The sequence below is a fragment of the Poecile atricapillus genome, chromosome 28 (assembly GCF_030490865.1).
Source record: "Poecile atricapillus isolate bPoeAtr1 chromosome 28, bPoeAtr1.hap1, whole genome shotgun sequence".
Classification (NCBI taxonomy): Eukaryota; Metazoa; Chordata; class Aves; order Passeriformes; family Paridae; genus Poecile; species Poecile atricapillus.
In genome coordinates, this window is record NC_081276.1 from 3,876,129 (window position 1) to 3,896,555 (window position 20,427).

The window sequence follows — 20,427 nt, forward strand, 5'->3', positions numbered from 1 at the left end:
GAAACTTCTTTCTCTCAAAGCTTCCCTGGAGTCCCCACCTCTTTGCTGAGCCCTGCTGCCTCCTCCCCACCTGGTTCCTCACATGAGACACCTCTGCTGAGCTCTGTGAAGGTCAGTGACATGTGGCATTGCTCAGGGACTGTCCTGTCCCCTCAGCTCATCCCTTCCTGCTCCCTGGCACTGATGCCCTCCTGCAAGGCCCAGGCTTTGTGACACAGGACTGGGTTTCACCTGGACAGCCTCATCCCAGCTCCTTTGCCTCTCTGTCATCCCTGGGGACTGAGGTTCTCACTGGGACAGCTGAGAGCAGGCAGGGGAACCAGAGAATTCCAGATGGTTTTGGTTGGGAAGGACCTTAAAGCCCATCCAGTGCCACCCCCTGCCACAGGCAGGGACACCTCCCACTATCCCAGGGTGTCCCAAGCCTGGTCCAAGTTGAGGGGTGGAGCAGGGGCTGAACCAGGGCCAGGCTGCCCAGGTTTTACAGCTGTGTGCCCAAAAGCCATGCTGGGCAGGCAGTTCTGCTGCTGCTGCCACCAAAAACTGGGAAGAGGGGGCTCTGGCAGGTGAGTTTGTTGCTTAACTCGAGGCTGGTCCTGCCTGCTTTGCTGTGTGGCACCTTGGATGGAGATTTCCACCCGAACTGCTGCTGACGAGGGATTTTTTTAAGAGATACCAATTGCAGCCACTGTGGTTCAGGGCCACGTGTGTTTATTTATTGCTTTGGCTGCTGTGGGCAGAGGGGCAGCAACAGCAGGGCAGGGAGGATGAGGTGGGAGTGCTGGCATCCCACATTCCCACTGCTGTTGGCTCAGCACGAGTGAGTCAGAGCCCTGGGGTGGATGGAGACAAATGACTGCTCCATGCTCACAGTGAGGCAGAGGGCGAGTCAGGAAGGGAAACCAGGAATTTTGGCTCATTATTGTCCTGCTGCAGCACTCTGTCCATGCCCAGAAAGGTCCTGGAGCTGCCTGGACAGGCTCCATCCCACTGCCATCCTTAGCATTTGGGACTTCAGGGCTGCAATTTCCTGCTTCCAGGTATAAAAACACAGGCAGGTGACCTGGGAGCCTTGTTAATGCTGAACAGTCAGATAATCCCTCTCCTTCCTGGCTCCACAGGGCAGGAATCTGTGCTCTGCCTGTCTGGGAAGCTGTTTAACAAATTGTGGTCAGGAAGAAATAACAAGAGCAGCGGGAGATGTGCTAATGCTGGATGTGCCTTGCTCAGCCAAATGGGAGCATTTGCCTCCACTGCTGCCTCAGAGCCCCTCAGAATCAATGTCCCCACTCCTTTCCCTTCTGAAGAGCTGGAAATATCTCTGTGTTTCCTCATCAGGCAGGGCAGGGGCTCCAGGCAACCAAAAACCACCATCAGCAGCAGCAGGAGCAGCAGCAAAGGCAGGAGCACCCCACGCGAGGTGTGGCTTTGGAGCCTCCAGTGCCTGAAACACCTGCTCTGTGCAACACCTTGTGCAAGTCAGCCCCCACAGGGGCAGGCACAAGCCTTGTCAGGCCCCACAGGGTTGGTCTCAGGGTCCAGGAGAGATTCCCCAGCAATCCCTCAGTACTGAGCAATCTCCCAGGCAGCCCAGGATCCCTGCTGCAGGCAGGATGCCATACCAGGCAGCCCAGGAGGCTTTGTCAATCTGACCACCCCGGGCTTGTTTTGAAATCCTGACAGGTTTAGAGCAAATGCCATAATTGCTGATGGTGACAGCGAGAACAGGAGTAATTAAAGGACATTCTCCCAGTGCTGTCATCTGTCACATGTGCCTCCAGCACTGCGAGGTGTGAGCAGAGGCTTTGGCTTGTGTAACTCACCGGGAGCTGCTGAGGGCTGAGCAGGGACCTGCCCCACTCTCCCCTTCTTGTAGATGAAAACATCTAAATCAGGAGGGAGAAGAATCACCTTATTCTTGCACATAGCACAGCCAGGGCTTTCTCAGCCACAGGGCTGCCTGCAGTGCTGGAAGGTCTCGGATTTAGCAGCCCCAGAGCAGGGAGAGGCTCCTCTCACCAAACCAAACCCCTGCAGCCAGCAGCCTGTCACCCTTGTTTCATAAAATCCTGGAAGAGTTTGAGTTGGAGGAACCTTAAAGCCCATCTCATTCCACTAGCCCAGGTTGTTCCTGGCCTTGAACCCTTCCAGGATGGGACATTTCCTGGAATGTTATCTCTGAAGAGCTGTGAAAATGGAAGGGGATGCAGAGAAAGTTGGTTTTTGCTCGTGTTGAGCCTGCAGCTCCCCATCCCAGCTGGCAGGGCCTTGGCAGCAGCTCAGAGCAGGGAGCTGTGTTACCCCACACCCCAATCCTGTCCGCGGTGGCGCAAAGCTTTGGCAGGAGACCCCGGTGGTTTGTGCAAGTCCTGGGAGAGATTTGATATCAGAGTCTGCAACCAGCCCTGGGAACCAGGGAATTCTTCATGCAGAGCTGTCTCTGAGCTCTCAGAGACCCCCAGCCCCTCTGTGCTCCCTGCTGGGCAGAGAGCAGGAGCTGCTGCCTCTGCTTTGGGGAGGGGAATTAGAGCCTTAGGAAGTTCCTAAGAAGGCAGACACAGGTTTGCCTCCTGCCCCATCTTCTGGTGGTCAGTGATTTAATACTTAGCTGGAGGTCCTGGACCATCATATTTAACCACTCAGGACAGGCCAGTCTCGCCCATGTTTATCTGAGCCTTTTAAAAATTATTTTTGTGGTCATATTCTACAGCAACAAGATTATTTTTAATTAGGTGCTGGCTGGAAAAGCGCCTCCTCTTAGAATCCCAGAATGGTTTGGATTGGAAAGGACCCTAAAAAGCATCCAGATCCACCCCCTGCCATGTGCAGGGACACCTCCCACCATCCCAGGCTGCTCCAAGCCCCGTCCAGCCTGGCCTTGGACACTTCCAGGATCCAGGGGCAGCCACAGCTGCTCTGGGCACCCTGTGCCAGGGCCTGCCCACCCTCACAGGGAAGGATTATTCCCCAATATCCCATCCAGCCCTGCCCTCTGGCAGGGTAAAACCAGTGCCCCCTTGCCTGTGTGCTGCCTGCATTGGAGCTCTTCCCTTCTGGAATGGGAAATTCCAAGAAGCTGTTCCCTGTTCCCAGCCTCCAGCCCCCTCTGGTGCATCCCCTGGGCCTCCCCATCCCACCCTGCTCATTCCCAGCCACATCCCTGCACCTTGTGGAGTTTCCCATCTCTGTTCAAAGAAGCTCATCACATCCCAGGTGCTTTCAAACTCTGTCTTTCTACATAAATAAAGGAAGGTGGATATTTGGGACAGTGTCCCTTTTGGAAACAGAACTTTGGTGTGAGTGCCTCGAGGGCACAGAGGGGCTGCTGGAACAGGGACATGGTGACACTTTGAAGAGCCACTGGAAAAACCCCTTGGGAGAGTTTGTCACCTGAACTGGCAAAGCCTGAGAAGGGCAGGGAGGTGCAGGAGTGTCCCTGGACATTCCCCCTCTGAGCACATTCCATAGGAAGGTCCTGCTGCCATTTCCAGGGTTGTGCCAGCGCTGATCTGTTGGCAAACTTGTGCCAAATCTCTCAGGGCTGCCCCAGGGACACTGGGAATCACCAAACATGGAATCACAGAATCCCTGGGCTTGGAAAAGCCCTCTAAGGCCACCAAGTCCAACCATCAGCCCAGCCCTGGCGAGGCCACTGTTAAACCTTGTCCCCAGGTGCTACCTCCACAGGTTTTTTGAACACTTTCAGCCACGGCGACTCCACCACTTCCCAGGACAACCTGTTCCAGTGCCTGAACGCCCTTTCCACAAAGGAATTTTTCCTAACACCCAATTTGAACTTCCCTTGGTACAATTTGATGGGCAGCCAGGTGTCTGATGGGCCAAACTGTGCAGAGAAGATGTTTGGGAACACTCCTTTTATTGAACATCCACCCTGGCCCTCACCAGCCCTCGCCTGCAGAGATGTTTCCTTTCTTCATTTAATAACTTCCCAATTCTTCACTACCTTGTTATTCTTTTAATTCCTGCCTTTCCCTGCAGGGACTAAAACCCATCTCCAACTAATAAATCCAACTAATCCCAGGAGTTTGAGTCTTCAGGCAACTCTGAAGTGAAGCTGAAGGGCCCAAAATAAGCCCTGGCTGCTGAAACTCCCTTGATTTCCTGCTTGCATCAGGATGGAGTTTGGCATCAAAACAGCTCTGGGCTGTCAAATCAGCCCTGAGGATCTGACCACCCCATCCCAGCTCTGGAGGCAAGCAAGGGTTTGAGGGGTTGGGATGTGGGAGACTGGAGAGGGTGCAGGAGGGAGCCTGGGGGCTCTCCCGTGCTCCTGGAGCTGTTTCCCAAGCCCAGCTGGACCCTGAGCAGCTCCTGCCTGCCAGGAATTCTCCCACACCCTTGGAGGGAGGGCGAGAGGGTTGCACAAGGCTGGTGACAGAGGAGGAGGATGCTCTGGCCTCCAGGCTGAGCCTGTGCCTATCTCCCCTGTTGTTGAGACTGGGAAACTGGAATGGGAACTGGGAGAGGGAGCCATCCCACCCACAGTGTGCCTCTCCCTGTGGCACTCTTTCTCAAAGACAGATGTTTCCCAAATCTTATTTTCATGTGCTGAGATCTGACTGCAGGCAGGGAGCAGAGCACAGCAGCCCCCTCATGCTCTGAGACCACAGAGGTGATGAGGAGGAGCTCCAGCTTGCCCAGGAATGCTCTCACTCCAGTGTTTCTCCTGCAAAAAACCAGGATATTAGCACAAACTATGTGAATTAGGGGCAAGTGCAGCTCTGACTGAGCAGTGCTGTGGGAGCAAACAGGGAAATCCTGATTTTTTCCTACATGTTCACAGAAATTCTCCAGACAAGTGCAAGCCCAAGCCAGAGAAGGGGAAGACCTCAGGGTTTAGCTGTCCATGGCCATGCTGAGCAGAAATGCCATGAGCTGGCTGAGACCTGATGCAGCTGAAGCACAATCCAGGTGGCAGGAAAGTGGTGCAGGGACAGGACATTGTGATATTCCAAGGACGATGTGAGTGCTGCTTCAAACCTCATTTGTGAGCTGGAAACCTGAAAGTGGTGACATTTGAGGATCCTACACACAGAGACCTCCCGCCTGTTTGCTTGCATGTGTTGTAATCCTGGACTGAAGTGCTCTTTGGTGCTCCTGGGGTCCCTGGAAATGCCATCCCAGCAGATGCAGCATTCTTTCAGCCTGATCAGGGGTGCACCTTGGGGCCTGAGGCACTTGGAGTCCATTTCCCAGCTGTGTAAGCTCCTTGGGACAGGTGGTTTCTCTGTGGCCTCTCTGGGTGTTGGTTCCTTTACAGGGGAACCCCTCAGCAGTGCCAAGCAGGAATTGCCATTGTGGTTGTTCCTGGTGTTACTGCTTGGTCTGTCTGAGCTGGGACACACTGTAAAATTAATTTATAAATTCATTATTTTTTTACCAAGTCTTGCAAACAGCCTGAGAGGTGCTGGGGGCAGCTGGAGGTGACACCTGCTTGTGCAGGTGAGGTGGGGACACCGCCCTAAGGCAGCCCTGACTCCCCAAATCCCACCCCAGGCACATCCCTGCTGTCTCTCCCTGGGGCCATTCCCACCCTGTGTGCCCAGGGCAGTGGATGTGCTGCTGGATCCTCTGGGAGCAGCTGGCTCTGTGCAGGGTGGCTGAGGATCAACACCTGCCCTGCATGGCTCAGCTTCCCTATCGGGGAGATCAGGCAGGGATCTGCAAGGTGCCTCCAGATCTGCTCTGCGATAGGGGCTGCCTGTTGTTTCATGGTTACAGAGATGCCAGAATCCATAGCTAATTACTGCAGGGCAGAGCTAATTGCTGCAGGGCAGAGAGGCAGTGGCTGAACAGGAGCCAGCGTGTGCCCAGGGGAGCAGGAAGGCTGATGGCACCTGGCTTGGATCAGGAGTGTGACCAGCAGGCACTGCCTGTCCCCTGTGCTGGCACTGCTGACACCCCTCAGGTCCTGGGGACAGTGTGGGACACTCACCCCAAGGAGGACACTGAGGGGCTGGAGCGTGTCCAGGGAGGGGAATGGAGCAGGGAAGGGTCTGGAGCCCCAGGAGGGGCTGAGGGAGCTGGAAAGGGGCTCAGCCTGGAGAAAAGGAGGCTCAGGGGGCCCTTCTGGCTCTGCACAACTCCCTGCCAGGAGGGGACAGCCGGGGGGGTCGGGCTCTGCTCCCAGGGAACAGGGACAGGAGGAGAGGGAACGGCCTCAGGCTGGGCATGGGGAGGTTTAGATTGGATATTGGGAGAAATTCCTTCAGGGGAAGGGCGGCCGGGCACTGCTGGAGTCCCCATCCCCGGAGATGCTCAAAGGCAGCGTGGATGTGGCACTTGGGGACAGAGCTTGGTGGTGACCGTGGTGTTGCTGGGTTAATGGTTGGACTCAGCTCCCGTTTCGGACCCTCCCGTGTGCCTGGAGGGACCCTGGTGCCACCCGCACCCTCGTCCTGAGTCACCAAAAGCCTCCTGGAGGTCGCACATCCCGGGATCGCGTTATCCCGCGTTACCCCAGAGCAGGGCACCCTGCCCGGGGTCACCTGAGACCCATCCCGGGGTCACCCCAGACCCACCCCGGGGTCACCCCAGACCCACCCCGGGGTCACCTCAGACCCATCCCGGGGTCACCCCAGACCCACCCCGGGGTCACCTCAGACCCATCCCGGGGTCACCCCAGACCCCTCCCGGGGTCACCCCAGACCCATCCCGGGGTCACCTCAGATCCCTCCCGGGGTCACCCCAGACCCATCCCGGGGTCACCTCAGACCCATCCCGGGGTCACCTCAGACCCATCCCGGGGTCACCCCAGACCCATCCCGGGGTCACCCCAGACCCATCCCGGGGACCCCCGGAGCCCCCGGGGCACCCACGGCCCGGGACCCCCCCATGGCCGTGCCCGTGCTGCCCCCTGCGGGTAACGGGGCCGCGGTGCAGCCGGAGAGCCCGAAAGGGGATCGGGGTACAGGGAAAGGGATCGGGATATCGGGAAAGGGATTGGGATATCGGGATAGGGATCAGGATATCGGGAAAGGGATTGGGATATCGGGAAAGGGATTGGGATACAGGGAAAGGGATTGGGGTATAGGGAAAGGGGATTGGGATATCGGGAAAGGGATTGGGATATCGGGATAGGGGTTGGGATACAGGGAAAGGGATTGGGATATCGGGAAAAGGGATTGGGATATCGGGAAAAGGGATTGGGATATCGGGAAAGGGATTGGGATACAGGGAAAGGGATTGGGGTATAGGGAAAGGGGATTGGGATATCGGGAAAGGGATTGGGATACAGGGAAAGGGATTGGGATATCGGGAAAGGGATTGGGATTTCGGGAGAGGGGATTGGGATATCGGGATAGGGGATTGGGATATCGGGAAAAGGGATTGGGATATCGGGATAGGGGATTGGGATATCGGGAAAAGGGATTGGGGTACAGGGAAAGGGATTGGGATATCGGGAGAGGGATGGGGATATCGGGAAGGGGATCGGGATATCGGGATAGGGGATTGGGATATCGGGATAGGGGATCGGGATATCGGGAAAAGGGATTGGGGTGCAGGGAAAGGGATTGGGATACAGGGAAAGGGATCGGGATATCGGGGAAGGGATTGGGATATCGGGATAGGGGATCGGGATATTGGGAAAAGGGATTGGGGTGCAGGGAAAGGGATTGGGATATCGGGAAAGGGATCGGGATATCGGGAAAAGGGATTGGGGTACAGGGAAAGGGATTGGGATATCGGGAGAGGGATGGGGATACAGGGAAAGGGATTGGGATACAGGGAAAGGGATTGGGATTTCGGGAGAGGGGATTGGGATATCGGGAAAGGGGATCGGGATATCGAGAAAGGGGATCGGAGTACAGGGAAAGGGATTGGGGTATAGGGAAAGGGGATTGGGATATCAGGGAAAGGGATTGGGGTACAGGGAAAGGGATTGGGATATCGAGAAAGGGGGTTGGGGTACAGGGAAAGGGATTGGGATATCGGGAAAGGGGATTGGGATATCGGGGAAAGGGATTGGGGTACAGACGGAAAAGAGGATCTGGGTACAGGGGACAAGGTGGGATTGATGTACAGGGGAAAGGGGGGATTGAGGTGCAGGAAGATGAGAAGGGATTTGGGGTACAGGGGGAGAGAGGGATCAGGGTATGGGGGGAGGAGGGATTGGGATAAAGGGGGGGATTGGGGTATGTGGAAGAGGGGGATCCAGGGTTCAGGGGGAGGAGAGGAGATCAGGGTACAGCAGGAGATGGAGGGGAAAGGGAGCACCCAGGGCAGGGGGAAAGGGCAGATCGAGATTTGGAGGCAGAAGGATGATTGGGATATGGACAAAAGGAGGATCCCAGGATACCCTGAGAGTTTTAGATCCCTGATTTCCACCAGAGAAACGAACAAACAAAACTCACAGGGGATGTAGTTAAATCTTTAAGGTCCCTTCCACTCCAAACTGGTCCAGGATTCTACCAATTTCTTCTAACAGCTACCAGGGCCTGCATGAACCTCATTTGCCTCCTCCTTGGGAGTGGTTGGGGTGCACAGGGGAACAGTTTTGGGGTTTTTTGGTATCCCAGAAGATTCCCTATTGGCTTGTAAATCTTCAGTGAGGTTGATGCCATCCTCCAGCTCTGCAAATCACTGCACACCCACTGCCCATTCCCAAACTGAGGCTCTGTGGAGCAAACTGCCTTATCATGGAATCCCAGAACGGTTTGGGCTGGAAGGGTCCTTGAGGACAATCCCATTCCAGATTCCACGTAATGCTGTGGACAGGGACACCTTCCACCATCCCAGGCTGCTCCAAGCCCCGTCCAGCCTGGCCTTGTGCACTGCCAGGGATCCAGGGGCAGCCACAGCTGCTCTGGGCACCCTGTGCCAGGGCCTGCCCACCCTCCCAGCCAACAATTCCTTCCCAATATCCCATCCAGCCCTGCCCTCTGGCACTGGGAGCCATTCCCTGTGTCCTGTCCCTCCAGGCCTTGTCCCCAGTCCCTCTCCAGCTCTCCTGGAGCCCCTTTAGGCCCTGCAAGGGGCTCTGAGCTCTCCCTGGAGCCTTCTCTTCTCCAGGTGAGCACCCCCAGCTCTCCTGGGGATCTGCAGCCCCCAGGACATCTGGGGGATGCTTGTGGCTGTTTTGAGGACGGGCCAGCCGTGCTGAGCAGCTCCTTGTGGCACCGCCAGGCTCCCCAGGGACTCGGAGGAGGCACGGCCAGGAACGAAGCAGTTAAACACTGTAAAACACAGCCCGGTGATGCTGTGTTGTATAACACACAGATAATACGTTTTTCCTCGGCATCTGTGCTCCAGCTTGCCTGAAAAGCTCCAGACCTGAATTTCAGCCCCTGTCAGCAGTTCCACTGCAGCCTCGCAGCGCTGTCACCCGCACAGTAAATTAATTACCGGCTTGGCGTTAATCTGCCCGAGCGCAGAGAGCCGAGATCCCTGCAAATGCATCTCCCAGACATCCCCTGCAAGCCGCAGCTTTAAAATCCATTCGGGCCAAGCAGAGCAGGGGTTTTATTGGAAGGCAAACATAAAGCTCAGCTCCCGAGGGAGCGCGGCCCAGGGGAGGGGAGATAAAGCCACCCCGGCCCGGGCTGGGGGGAACAGGCCATTGTTTGCTACAAAGGACAGGAAACGAGCCTCAAAGGGGACATGAAAGAACCTTAAAACAAATGCAGATCAGGAGCGGGGATGGCTCCGAGCATCTCCCGCCTGCGCTGCCCGGGGCTGCTGCGGCCGGCGGGGACCCCTCGGGTGCTGGGACCTGCCTTTCCCCCCGACAGTGGGGCTTGGTGGAGCCGAAAAGGGCCAGAGGAGCCTGGAATCACCCAGAACCACCCTGTTGTGGCCGGGATCTGTGGCTGTAGAATCATCAAATCAAGGAATGGTTTGGGATGGGAGGGACCGTAAAGCCCGTGCAGTGCCACCCCTGCCATGGCCAGAGACACTTTCCACTGCCCCAGGATGCTCCAAACCCCGGCCAGCCTGGCCTTGACCTTATGGTCGATGATCTTAAAGGTCTTTTCCAACCTAAAAAATTCCATGATTCCGAACCCCTTCCCTGCATCACCCACGGGATGTGACAGAGCTGGGCAGGGCACTCAGAGGTTGTGTTTTCTCCAGCCTTGAGCTGCTCTCCCACTCCTTCAGTGCCCCCAAAATTCATCTGATCCTCCCTCCCCTCTGCCTGACTCCACACAGCCCCAGAACTGGGTGGTTTTGGGTGTCTCTTTAGGGCCACCCCAAGAAGGGGGAACTGGTGCCCCACTGGCCGGGAGATCTCTGGCTGGAGAAACCGAGCTGTGTTCAGTGAGAGAAGTCACACAGGTGCCAAAAATGCATTCAAGCAAATTTTTCTACACGGAGATACCCCTTATCTGCTCTGAAAAAAAGTGGGTTTGGTCCCTTTGGAGTTGAGCTTCTCTGCTGAATGTTCTGTTCCTCCAAGTGAGAGCAGGCTGGTGTTTGAGCCAAGCGGCAGAAATGACCCACAGTGGCCCACAAAGCCATTTCCTGCCATACAAGGCAGGCTGGTGGCCCCCTGCCAGAGGGGACAATGAGGGACCATGGGGCCTGGCCTGAGAGCCCTCATGTTCCTGTTTACTTGGAGCCTTGGTCGTGGATCAGAGAGATTTCTCTGGCTCCTTTTTCAGCAATTCTGAATGTGGTGGCAGACAGCAGTGCCCAAATCCTGCAGGAATCCTCCTCCTGTGTGGGGTCCCTGGCACTGGTGGCCCTGTGTCATGAGGGGGGACCTTCCCCAGCCCTGCAGGGGGTCCCACCAGCTCTGTCACCCCCTGGAAGGACAGCAGAGCCCGAGGCCACCTCCTGGGCCACAGCAGTGACCGCCCTGCTGGCCCTGGCCTGGCCCCTGTGACGCCAGCAGCGTTCCAGGCTCTGGAGCTCGTGGCTGGCCAGGACGAGCACGGGGCTCTGTGTGCTCCTGTCACACCAGGGAAGGGAAAAACATCACCCCAACCCCACAGTGACAGGGAGTTCCCGCTGTTATCTCGTCCTTCCTTCAGCCCAGAGCCCGACCAACACCCTGCCTTTATCAGCCTGGCCCCGCGGGCAGGCACGGCCTGGGGCGGGCTGGGACAGGGGCCGGACAGGGGGACAGGAATGTGGCACTGGGGACAGAAATGTGGCACTGGGGACAGAAATGTGGCACTGGGGACAGGGATGTGGCACTGGGGACAAGAACATGGCACTGGGGACAGAAATGTGGCACTGGGGACAGGGATGTGGCACTGGGGACAGGGATGTTGCACTGGGGACAGAAATGTGGAACTGGGGACAAGAACATGGCACTGAGGACAGGAATGTGGCACTGGGGACAGAAATGTGGCACTGGGGACAGGGATGTGGCACTGAGGACAGGAATGTGGCACTGGGGACAGAAATGTGGCACTGGGGACAAGAACATGGCACTGAGGACAGAAATGTGGCACTGGGGACAGGAATGTGGCACTGGGGATGGGAAAGTGGCATTGGGGACAGGAATGTGGAACTGGGGGCAAGAACATGGCACTGGGGATGGGAAAGTGGCACTGGGGACAAGAACATGACACTGGGGATGGGAAAGTGGCACTGGGGATGGGAAAGTGGCACTGTGGATGGGAAAATGGCATTGGGGACAAGAGTGTGGCACTGGGGACAAGAACGTGGCACTGGGGACAGGGATGTGGCACTGGGGATGGGAAAGTGGCACTGGGGACAGGGATGTGGCACTGGGGACAGGAACATGGCACTGGGGACAGGGATGTGGCACTGGGGACAGGGATGTGTCAGTGGAGACAGCAAAGTGGCATGGAGGACAGGAACACAGCCCTGGGGACAGGAAAGTGGCACTGAGGATGGGAATGTGTCCGTGGGGACAGGAACATGGAATCAGAGAATTGTTGAGGTCAGCAAAGCCCCCTCTGGGATCATTGAGTCCAAACATTACCCAGCACTGCCAAAGCCACCACTAATCCACGTCCCCAGGTGCCACATCCACACGTTGTTTGACCATTCCCAGGGCTGGTGACTCCAGCACTGCCCTGGGCAGTTGTGCCACTGCCTGATCGACCTTTCTAGAAGGAATTTCTCCTGATCTCCAATCTAAATCTCCCCTGGAGCAGCTTGAGGCTGTTTCCTCTTGTCCTGTGCTTTGGACTCAGGAGAAGAGCCTGACCCCCAGGTGGCTGCACCCTCAGGAGTGAGGAAGTTTCCAGAGGCTCTTGGGGGTGGGAGCACGGAGCTGGAAAAGGGACTGTGGTGCCTGGGGATGGGAACAGCCCTTGGGGACTGTAACACAATGCCTGGAGTTGGGAATGTGGCTCTGGAGCCTGGAACACAGTGCTGGAGACTGGAACACAATGCCTGGGGATGGGAACACAGTGCTTGGGGATGGGAACGTGGCTCTGGAGATCTAACCATGGTATCTGGGAATGGGAATGTGGCTCTGGAGAAGGAATGATGGTGCTTGAGGATGGGAACACGATGCTGGAGATTGAAACATAGTGCTTGAGGATGGGAATGTGGCTCTGGAGATGGGAACAGGCTGCTGGAGAAGGAACTGTGGTACCTGGGCATGGGAGTGTTGTTGTGGAGGAGGAACTGTGGTGGCTGAGGGTGGGAACACAGGGCCTGGGGATGGGAACATGGTGCTTGAGGACAGGAATGTGGCACTGGACATGAAATGACAGTGCCTGGGGATGGGAACATGTCTGTGAAGATGGGAACAAGCTGCTGGAGCAGGAACCGTGGCACCTGGGGATGGGAATGTGGCTCTGGAGGAGGAACTGTGGTGCTTGAGGATGGGAACACAGCACTGGAGACTGGAACCCTATGCCTGATGGTAGGAACATGGTGCTTGAGGATGGGAATGTAGCTCTAGAGATGGAAAAGTGGCTCTGGAGAAGGAATCATGGCTCTTGAGGATGGGAGCGTGGTGCAAAGACTGGAACACTGTGCCTGGGGGTGGGAATATGGCTCTGGAGATTGGAACACGGTGCTGAAGACTGGAACACAGCATCTGAGGGCGGGAATATGGCACTGCAGATGGGAACACGGTGCCTGGGGATAGGAATGTGCCTCCGGTGACTCGGTGCCGCCGGTGGGACTCGAACCCGTGTCTCCGGGTCGGGTGCGGTGCTGGGGGCGGTGCCGCCGGTGGGACTCGAACCCGTGTCTCCGGGTCGGGTGCGGTGCTGGGGGCGGTGCCGCCGGTGGGACTCGAACCCGCGTCTCCGGGTCGGGTGCGGTGCTGGGGGCGGTGCCGCCGGTGGGACTCGAACCCGCGTCTCCGGGTCGGGTGCGGTGTTGGGGGCGGTGCCGCCAGGGGGCGCTGCCGGGCGGGGAGGGGGGGGCGGCGCGCGCGCCTTTGTTGCCGTTGGCGCCTCTTCCTGCGCCGGGCGGCGGCGCGCGCGGGCGGGGGCGGGAGCGGCGGCGGCGGCACCGGGAGCGGCACCGGGAGCGCAGCGCGGCTCGGGCTCGGCGGAGCGGAGCGGCGGGAGCATGGAGATGGAGAGGCGCTTGACGCTGGAGCTGCGCAACAAGAAGCCGAGCGAGGTGCGGCGGCGGGGAGCGGGCGGCACGTGCTGCGGGAGGACGGGGCGGCGGGGGGGGGGGTTGGGGTGGGGTGGCGGTGGGAGAGCGGCCCGCGGGGGTCCCGCACGGCGGGCACCGGGCGGCTTTGGCGGGGCGGGGATGGGGCGGGCGCGGCTTTGGCGGAGCGCGGCGGAGGGAGCGCTCCCGCCCGGCCCGCAGCCCCGCCATGGCGGCGCGCACGTGCGCGGCGGGGCCCGCCCGCAGCGGGGCCGCGCTGGAGGCGGCGGCGGGGCCCGGCCCGGCCCGGCCCGCGGAGGGGCGCGGGGGGCAGCGGGGCGGCCGCCGGGCAGGGCCGGGCCGGGCCCCGCCGCGCCGGAGCCAGCGGGCCCGGGCCGGGGCGGCCCCGCGCGGCCATGGCGGCTCGGCCATGTTAGCGGGGCCCGGCCGGGCCCGGAGCGGCTCCCGCGGTTCCTCCGCCCGGGGAAGGGCTCAGGGCCCGCGGGGGCGAACCTTTAGGTGCCGCTGGGGCCGCCCGTTCCCCTCCGCTGGCGGCCGCGGGGCCGGGCCCAGCGCTCCGGGGCCGCCTCATCTCCGTGTCCTCTTTTCCTCCGGCCGCCCCTTCCTGGATCTTCCCTTTCCCCGGATCTCCCGATCCCCGCTCCCCGGATCTCCCCGGTTCTCCCCGGTTCTCCCCGGTTCTCCCCGGATCTCCCCATGGCCGGGCCGCCCCGCTGGGCCCCGCTCCCTCCCCGGCCCCGGGGACTCTCGGTGTCGTGGCAGCCGCGGCCCCGGGCCCGGCGGGAGCTGAGCGGGGCTTTGGGTGGAGATTAAAGCGGCTTCGTGCGTGGCGAGGGGATTTGCAGGAGCAGAGCGGCCGGGCAGGAGGAGCTGCGAGCGCCTGGTGCCGGTGGAGAGACGCCAGGAACTGCAGAGCCAGCGGGGTCAGGGCTGGCCCTGCCTGTCCCGGGACCTGCTGAAACTGCAGCAGAAAGGGCCCGCTTGGGGGGAAAGCCGGGCTGGCCTGGGTTAGCCCAGGTCACCCAGAGCAGCTGTGGCTGCCCCTGGATCCCTGGCAGTGCCCAAGGCCAGGCTGGACGGGGCTTGGAGCAGCCTGGGATGGTGGAAGGTGTCCCTGCCATGGCAGGGGTGGCACCGGATGTGCTCTGAGGTCTCTTCCGATCCAAAGCATTCCAGGATTCCATGATAACCTGGTGGGGTTCAGCCTCACCTCTCTGCCCACACAGCACAGCAGCCACCCCGGCCTGGCCTTTGCCACCTTTACATCCACCACGGTGATCGTCTCACTTTGGTTGGAGCCTTTTCTGGTGTGTTGGGAGCAGAGCACACTCGGCTCCAAAACTTCTGGCAGAGCCTCAATTCGAACCCTCGATGCCACTTGAGGACTCTGAAGCGATAATTCGTTCTGAGCTTGTGCTGTGAAGGTGGCAAAGACGGCACAGCAGACCTCAAACTTTCCCTCTGGGAAGGCAGAGTGGTTTTAAAATGATTCCCTGATAGTTGGCTGATGTGAGCAGGAGAGGTAAAATGGGAGCACTGCGAAGGAGGAATTTGGAGAGCGGCATGAGCCTTCTGGCCAAGGCTCATTTTTGCATCTTGCTGTCAAGAATGTGTGGGGTAAAAGCAGACTTTGGAAGTGGTTTGTGAGAGCTGGGGGGACAGGGATGTTTCTCCCCAGGTGTGTGGGGGCAGCAGTTCTGTGCTGGTGCTTGGTGCTCCTGGTGGCACAGGGGGGTTGATTCCTTCATGTGCTGAATTCCTGGCTAGTCCTGAAGGTTCCTGGATGTGGAATCCATGCTGGGCATGATGTCTGATGTCTTGTGTCACCAGCCTGAGCTTGAGCTCACGTGCTGAGCCGTGCCCAGGCGCCTGTGTCACCTCACTGGACACCGTCACAGGGAGGTCAATCCTCTGGGGACAGGTTTTCTGTCACCCCAGTGGTGTGGGGGCCAAAGTGGGAGGGGACAAAGCCAGCTGGCCTCGTTTGGCCCCTCGTTAGCAGAGCCTGAAGCGTGACTCTGAAAGCTTTATTGATGCCTTGTGTGCACGGAGCGCTGGGATGTGACCTCGCGGTTCCAAACCCCTGCCTGCTGCTTCCTGGAGGGTGGGGAGCTTGGTGGGGACAGCAGGGGTGCCTTGGTGGCTTGTGCTTGGAGGGTGAAACCCCAACCACGGTGAGGGGCTGTCACCAGGAGTTATTTGGCTTTAAGGTCTTAAATTTGAATGAGGAGGAGCTCGAGGCACAGGCGAGCTCTGGATGTGTTGATGTCACCTTGAGAGGCCCGGGGGGACTGTGGCAGGTGTGGTGACAGCTGTGGGTGGTGTCCCTGTGCAGGTGAAGGAGCTGGTCCTGGATAATTGTCGCTCAGAGGATGGCAAGGTGGTCGGTCTCTCCTCAGACTTTGAGAACCTGGAGTTCCTCAGCATGATCAACATCAACCTGCTGTCCGTGTCCAACCTCCCCAAACTCAACAAGCTCCGGAAGGTGAGTCAGGGCTCAGGTCCCATCTCCAGCAGCCCTTGGCCTTGTGCTGCCCCTGCTGGCAGTTGCTTTTCCTGTATTTGCCAGAAAAAGGCCGTTGAATTTTGCTCTTTGCTCGCTATCTGAGCAAGCGAGAGGGGTCGGTTTTAATGTGAAACAAAACCCTTCCGAGCTCTTCAGGTGTTTAGTGCCCTTCCTCTCTTGCTTTTTTGCTCTTGTGCTGCTGTCAGAAGCTTTGTGACACCGTAAATAGTTTGGGTTTTGGGGCAGTAACCAGCATGGGGGTGGCTGGCAGTGCTGTGTCCCTGCAGGAAAGGGACTTTAAGGGCAGACTTGACCTGCTGCTCTATGAGCTGAAATTTGGGTGCTCATCGTAGCCCAGTTCTCAGGGCAGTTTCCTTCCCTGTATCACGAGCTGAAACACTTGGTGACCATGTGATATTCCCTCCCTTCAGCTGGAGCTGAGTGATAATAGGATTTCTGGTGGCCTTGAAGTTCTAGCAGAGAAAACTCCCAACCTGACACACTTGAACCTAAGCGGCAACAAGATCAAAGACATCAATACCCTGGAGCCCTTGGTGAGTGGAGGCTGTGCTGGAATCCCAGGGATGACATTTCCTTTGGGGAGTGGGTCTGTGCAGCAGGAATCCAACGTCTTGGTAACTGTTCCAACAGCACTGCGTGGTTCTGATGGGAACAGATTTGATCCCAGTTTGAGGCTGGGCCAGTAGTTAATGGCTCCTCAGTCTGGAAAAGCAGCAGCCAGTCGCTAAAAGAAGCGTGAAATGGGGCTGGATGAGTAAAACTGTGGATGCTCAGTGCCCATCTGAGAAGGGACCGGGAAAGGGTCGGAGGCAGTTGGAGGTAGGTGGCACCTGGGGTGTCATGGAATGAGGTAACTGGACACCAGTGAGGGCATCTGTCACATCAGCCTGAAGGCTCTGCTGTCACAGCACTGCAGGGCTCCCATTCCCACAGGGATCAGTGAGGCTGGAAAAGGCCTCAGAGGCTCCGTCTGAACTGGCCCAGGAAGGCTCTTGCTGTGAGGGATGCCTGAAAGGTCTGACACAGGGCATTTGTCCATCCATTGGGCTGTTTGGTGCATCCATTCCCTCCAGAAGGAATTTGGGATTGTTTTGCTCCTCCTTTCCTTGGCGTGGTGCCCGGTGCGATGGCCTGAGCTGGGCTGTGCCGAGGGCACCCCAGCTGCGGCTCTCCCTGAGCTCTGCCTTGGTGTTCTGCCTGATATTTGAGCAGGATGAGTCCAGCTCAGCTATTCCTGAGCTTTCTGGGCCTGTTCAGAAGAAAGAAAGATTTGCAAATGCACAGAGAGTTTGTTCCAGAAAGGGAAGGCAGGACAGAGGAGCTGAACAGAAATTTTCTGTCCCCTCAATGAGCAGGAGCAGTGATTCCTCTCCATCTGAGGAGCATGTGGGGCAGAACCACTTCTGTGCTGGACCTGGGCAGTGCCCCAGCCACCCTGCCTTGGCTGCCTGATCTTCAGACAGTGCTGTGAATAATCTTAACAAATTGATTTTTGCAGAAAAAGTTGCCAAACCTCCACAGTCTGGACCTGTTCAACTGCGAGGTGACGATGCTCATCAACTACCGGGAGAGCGTGTTCGCCCTCCTGCCCCAGCTCACCTACCTGGATGGCTTTGATGCTGATGAGCAGGAAGCCCCTGACTCAGACCCCGAAGCAGATGGGGATGCACTGGAGGATGACTATGAGAATGGGGAAGGTGAGGATTTTTTTCTCCTCCTGGTTTTCCTGCTGGGCAAGGGCCGCTTTTCCGCTTCTGGGTGGGCTCCACAGATGGGGATGGGCACTGGAGTAGGGGCTGTGTGGGTACCCCCAGCCCCACAGGGCTGGCTGCTGTCCCTCCTCATCCTCTGTGACCCCTGCCTGCTGCTCACACAGCTCTGAGGGGTGGAGGGTGTCTGGATTTGGGAACTGGGGCACTTCCCTCCCTCCCCCTTTTGGTAGAAGGCGAGGAAGAGGAGGATGATGAGGAGGAGGACGATTTGGATGAAGAAGTCATTGATGACGAGGAAGATGAAGACGATGATCTGGAAGGTGAAGAGGAGGAGGATGGAGTAGATGATGAGGTGAGGCTGGCACTGGTTCAGCAGCAGGTCACGCGTTTGTCCCTTGTGTGGTGACCCAGGTGTCACAGGAGCCTCTCTGGGGGTGGATCTGAGGAGTTTGCCATCCACTCTGGCTTTTTCCCTGCACTCTGGACTCCTGAGAGTCAAAAACTCCAAAGAGTTTTCCAGTTCAGTCTTAGCCTGGCACCTCCCATGGCTCTGAGTGATGGGTCCATGCAGCCCCATCCGTGGGGATGTGAGGAGCTCTTGGAGATCCACCAGCTTCTCCTGCCACCCTGAGGCTTCATTGGGCTGGGAGAGGGGGCTGGGGTTACTGCTCATGGGATTGTGGTTCTTGCAACAAAGCCTCTTGTTTTCACTCCAGGAGGAAGATGAGGAGGAAGATGGTGAGGAGGATGAAGAAGATGAAGCTGAGGAGGGTGAGTTGAGTCCTAACAATCCAGTTTATTGCAGAGCTCCCTCAACAGTCAAATATTTGGTGTTTTTGGAGCTTCCTCAGCCTCAGTGCAGGGCTGTTGTTGCTGCAGTTTTTCTGCCCAGGCTGGTACTGAGCAGTGTCATCATCAAGGGTCACACAGGGAGGGAAAGGGGTCTCAGGACCTCCAAATTCCAGCCATGCCAGGTAATTCTGGGAAATGTGAGAGGTCAATTGCTTAGAAAAGCAGTTCTGGGAACTGATGGGCCGTGCAGGAGCAAGGTGAGGGAATCTCTCAGGGGCACATTCCCCTCTCCTCAGCTCAGACCTGAGCTCAGGGCCAGACTCCTCTGGTTGTAACAAACAACCACCCAGATGAGAGTTGGCAGAATATTGTGGCTGGTGTGGATTCAAACAGTTTTGGATGAATTGTGGAATTGTTAAGGTTGGGAAATCTCTCTAATGCTGAGTCCAACACCACTGTGTTCACCACTGATCCCTGTCCCTGAGTGCCACATCCACACTTTCTTGAGCAGTTCAGGGATGGTGGTTCCACACTGCCCTGGGCAGCCTGTGCCAGTGCCTGACCACCTTCTCCTTGAAGGGGTTTTTCCCAACATCCCATCTAAACCTCACCTGGTGCAGCTTGAGGCCATTTCCTCTCACCCTGTCACTTGTTAGTGACTGATCCCCTGGCTGTCCCCTCCTGGCAGGGAGTTGTGCAGAGCCAGAAGGGCCCCCTGAGCCTCCTTTTCTCCAGGCTGAGCCCCTTTCCAGCTCCCTCAGCCCCTCCTGGGGCTCCAGACCCTTTCCCAGCTCTGTTCCCTTCCCTGGACACGCTCCAGCCCCTCAGTGAGCCACTCAATGTCCTCCTTGTCAGGAGGGGCCCAAACTGATCCAGGGTTTGAGGCCTCAGCAGTGCCAGCACTGGGGCCATGAGCTTGGTCAGGAGTGCCTGAATTCTGCAGATGCTGTGTTTTTGAGGCTGTTCAACAACAACAGCACAAAAATCCCCTTTTCAGCTGTTACACAGAATGCTTGGAGGGCAGAGAAAGTTGTTGGTGTCTCATGTCAGCCCAGGCTTTTCCAGGAGGAGCAGGACAGGGTGGATCTGTTCCCAAATGGTGCCAGCCTGCCCCAGCTCCACAGCTCAGCTGCTGCTCCCTGGGCTGGGCTGGAAGAGTGAATCCCCCCTCTCTTTGCAGACCATCCGTGTGGGGAGAAGAGAAAACGAAGTCTAGAGGATGAAGGAGAGGAAGATGCAGAGGACGAAGAGGATGATGAGGATGACTGATCCCAGCGAGCCAATCAGTTTTACAGACTCTGACTGTGCTTGTCTTAACCTCCCCGTTGTGTCTGTGTGAGACTGTAAATCCCTGTCTCCCACTCCTCCTCCTCCCCCTTTGTATGGCTGCAGCGTCCACAATATATTTTTTTAAGATTTAGAATACTGTAGGCATTCAGGGGAATCTTCCATACAAGGCTCACTCTTTTCTCACAAGTATCTCATGACCAAAGGCTTTTCTCCGTTCGGTGGTTTGTGCAGCAGCTTGCAAAAAAAAAAAAAAAAAAAATCAACAAAAAAAAAATCATGAGAGAAAAAAAAAAAAAAGAGAAAAAAAAAATCTCCTCCTTAGGGTATCTGTGTGTCCAAAATCAGCTGTGCCACACTGGACCCAGAGCTCCAGCACAGAAGGCCTTTGCCACCCTCGTGCCCTCAGCCCAGGGCTCTGAAGATGCTTTTTGAGCCATCTCGGGTGCAAAATGTGGTTCATCTCCGTGGACTCGAGCGATCCCTGAGGGTGTCTCAGATCTGAAATCATGGTGATGTGATCTCTGGACATGCTTGAAGATGCTTTAGTGCTGGGGCTGGGGGGTGCCTGGGGTTTTGGGGGGAGGG

General features: G+C 57.6%; 1 protein-coding gene across 2 annotated transcripts; it reads left to right on the forward strand.

The window, feature by feature from the left end:
* Positions 1–13,358: 13,358 nt before the first annotated feature.
* LOC131589284 (acidic leucine-rich nuclear phosphoprotein 32 family member B) lies at positions 13,359–20,000 on the forward strand. Of its 2 annotated transcripts, none has more exons than XM_058858553.1 (7): positions 13,359–13,524; positions 15,857–16,006; positions 16,459–16,581; positions 17,547–17,745; positions 17,991–18,112; positions 18,477–18,531; positions 19,733–20,000. In XM_058858553.1, exons 1-7 carry the CDS (start codon positions 13,471–13,473, stop codon positions 19,819–19,821), a joined length of 792 nt encoding a protein of 263 aa, XP_058714536.1. In that variant the 5' UTR covers positions 13,359–13,470; the 3' UTR covers positions 19,822–20,000. The 2 variants fall into 2 exon arrangements, with proteins under 2 accessions (XP_058714536.1, XP_058714537.1); XM_058858554.1 differs by having other exon boundaries at positions 17,994–18,112.
* Positions 20,001–20,427: the final 427 nt, after the last annotated feature.

Bases quoted from the DNA above. Each gene is read 5' to 3' on its own strand.
- LOC131589284 (XM_058858553.1), top strand. From the start codon at position 13,471: ATGGAGATGGAGAGGCGCTTGACGCTGGAGCTGCGCAACAAGAAGCCG. The intron at 16,007-16,458 runs GTGAGTCAGGGC...CCCTCCCTTCAG, and splicing joins AACTCAACAAGCTCCGGAAG to CTGGAGCTGAGTGATAATAG. The intron at 18,113-18,476 runs GTGAGGCTGGCA...TTTTCACTCCAG, and splicing joins AGGATGGAGTAGATGATGAG to GAGGAAGATGAGGAGGAAGA.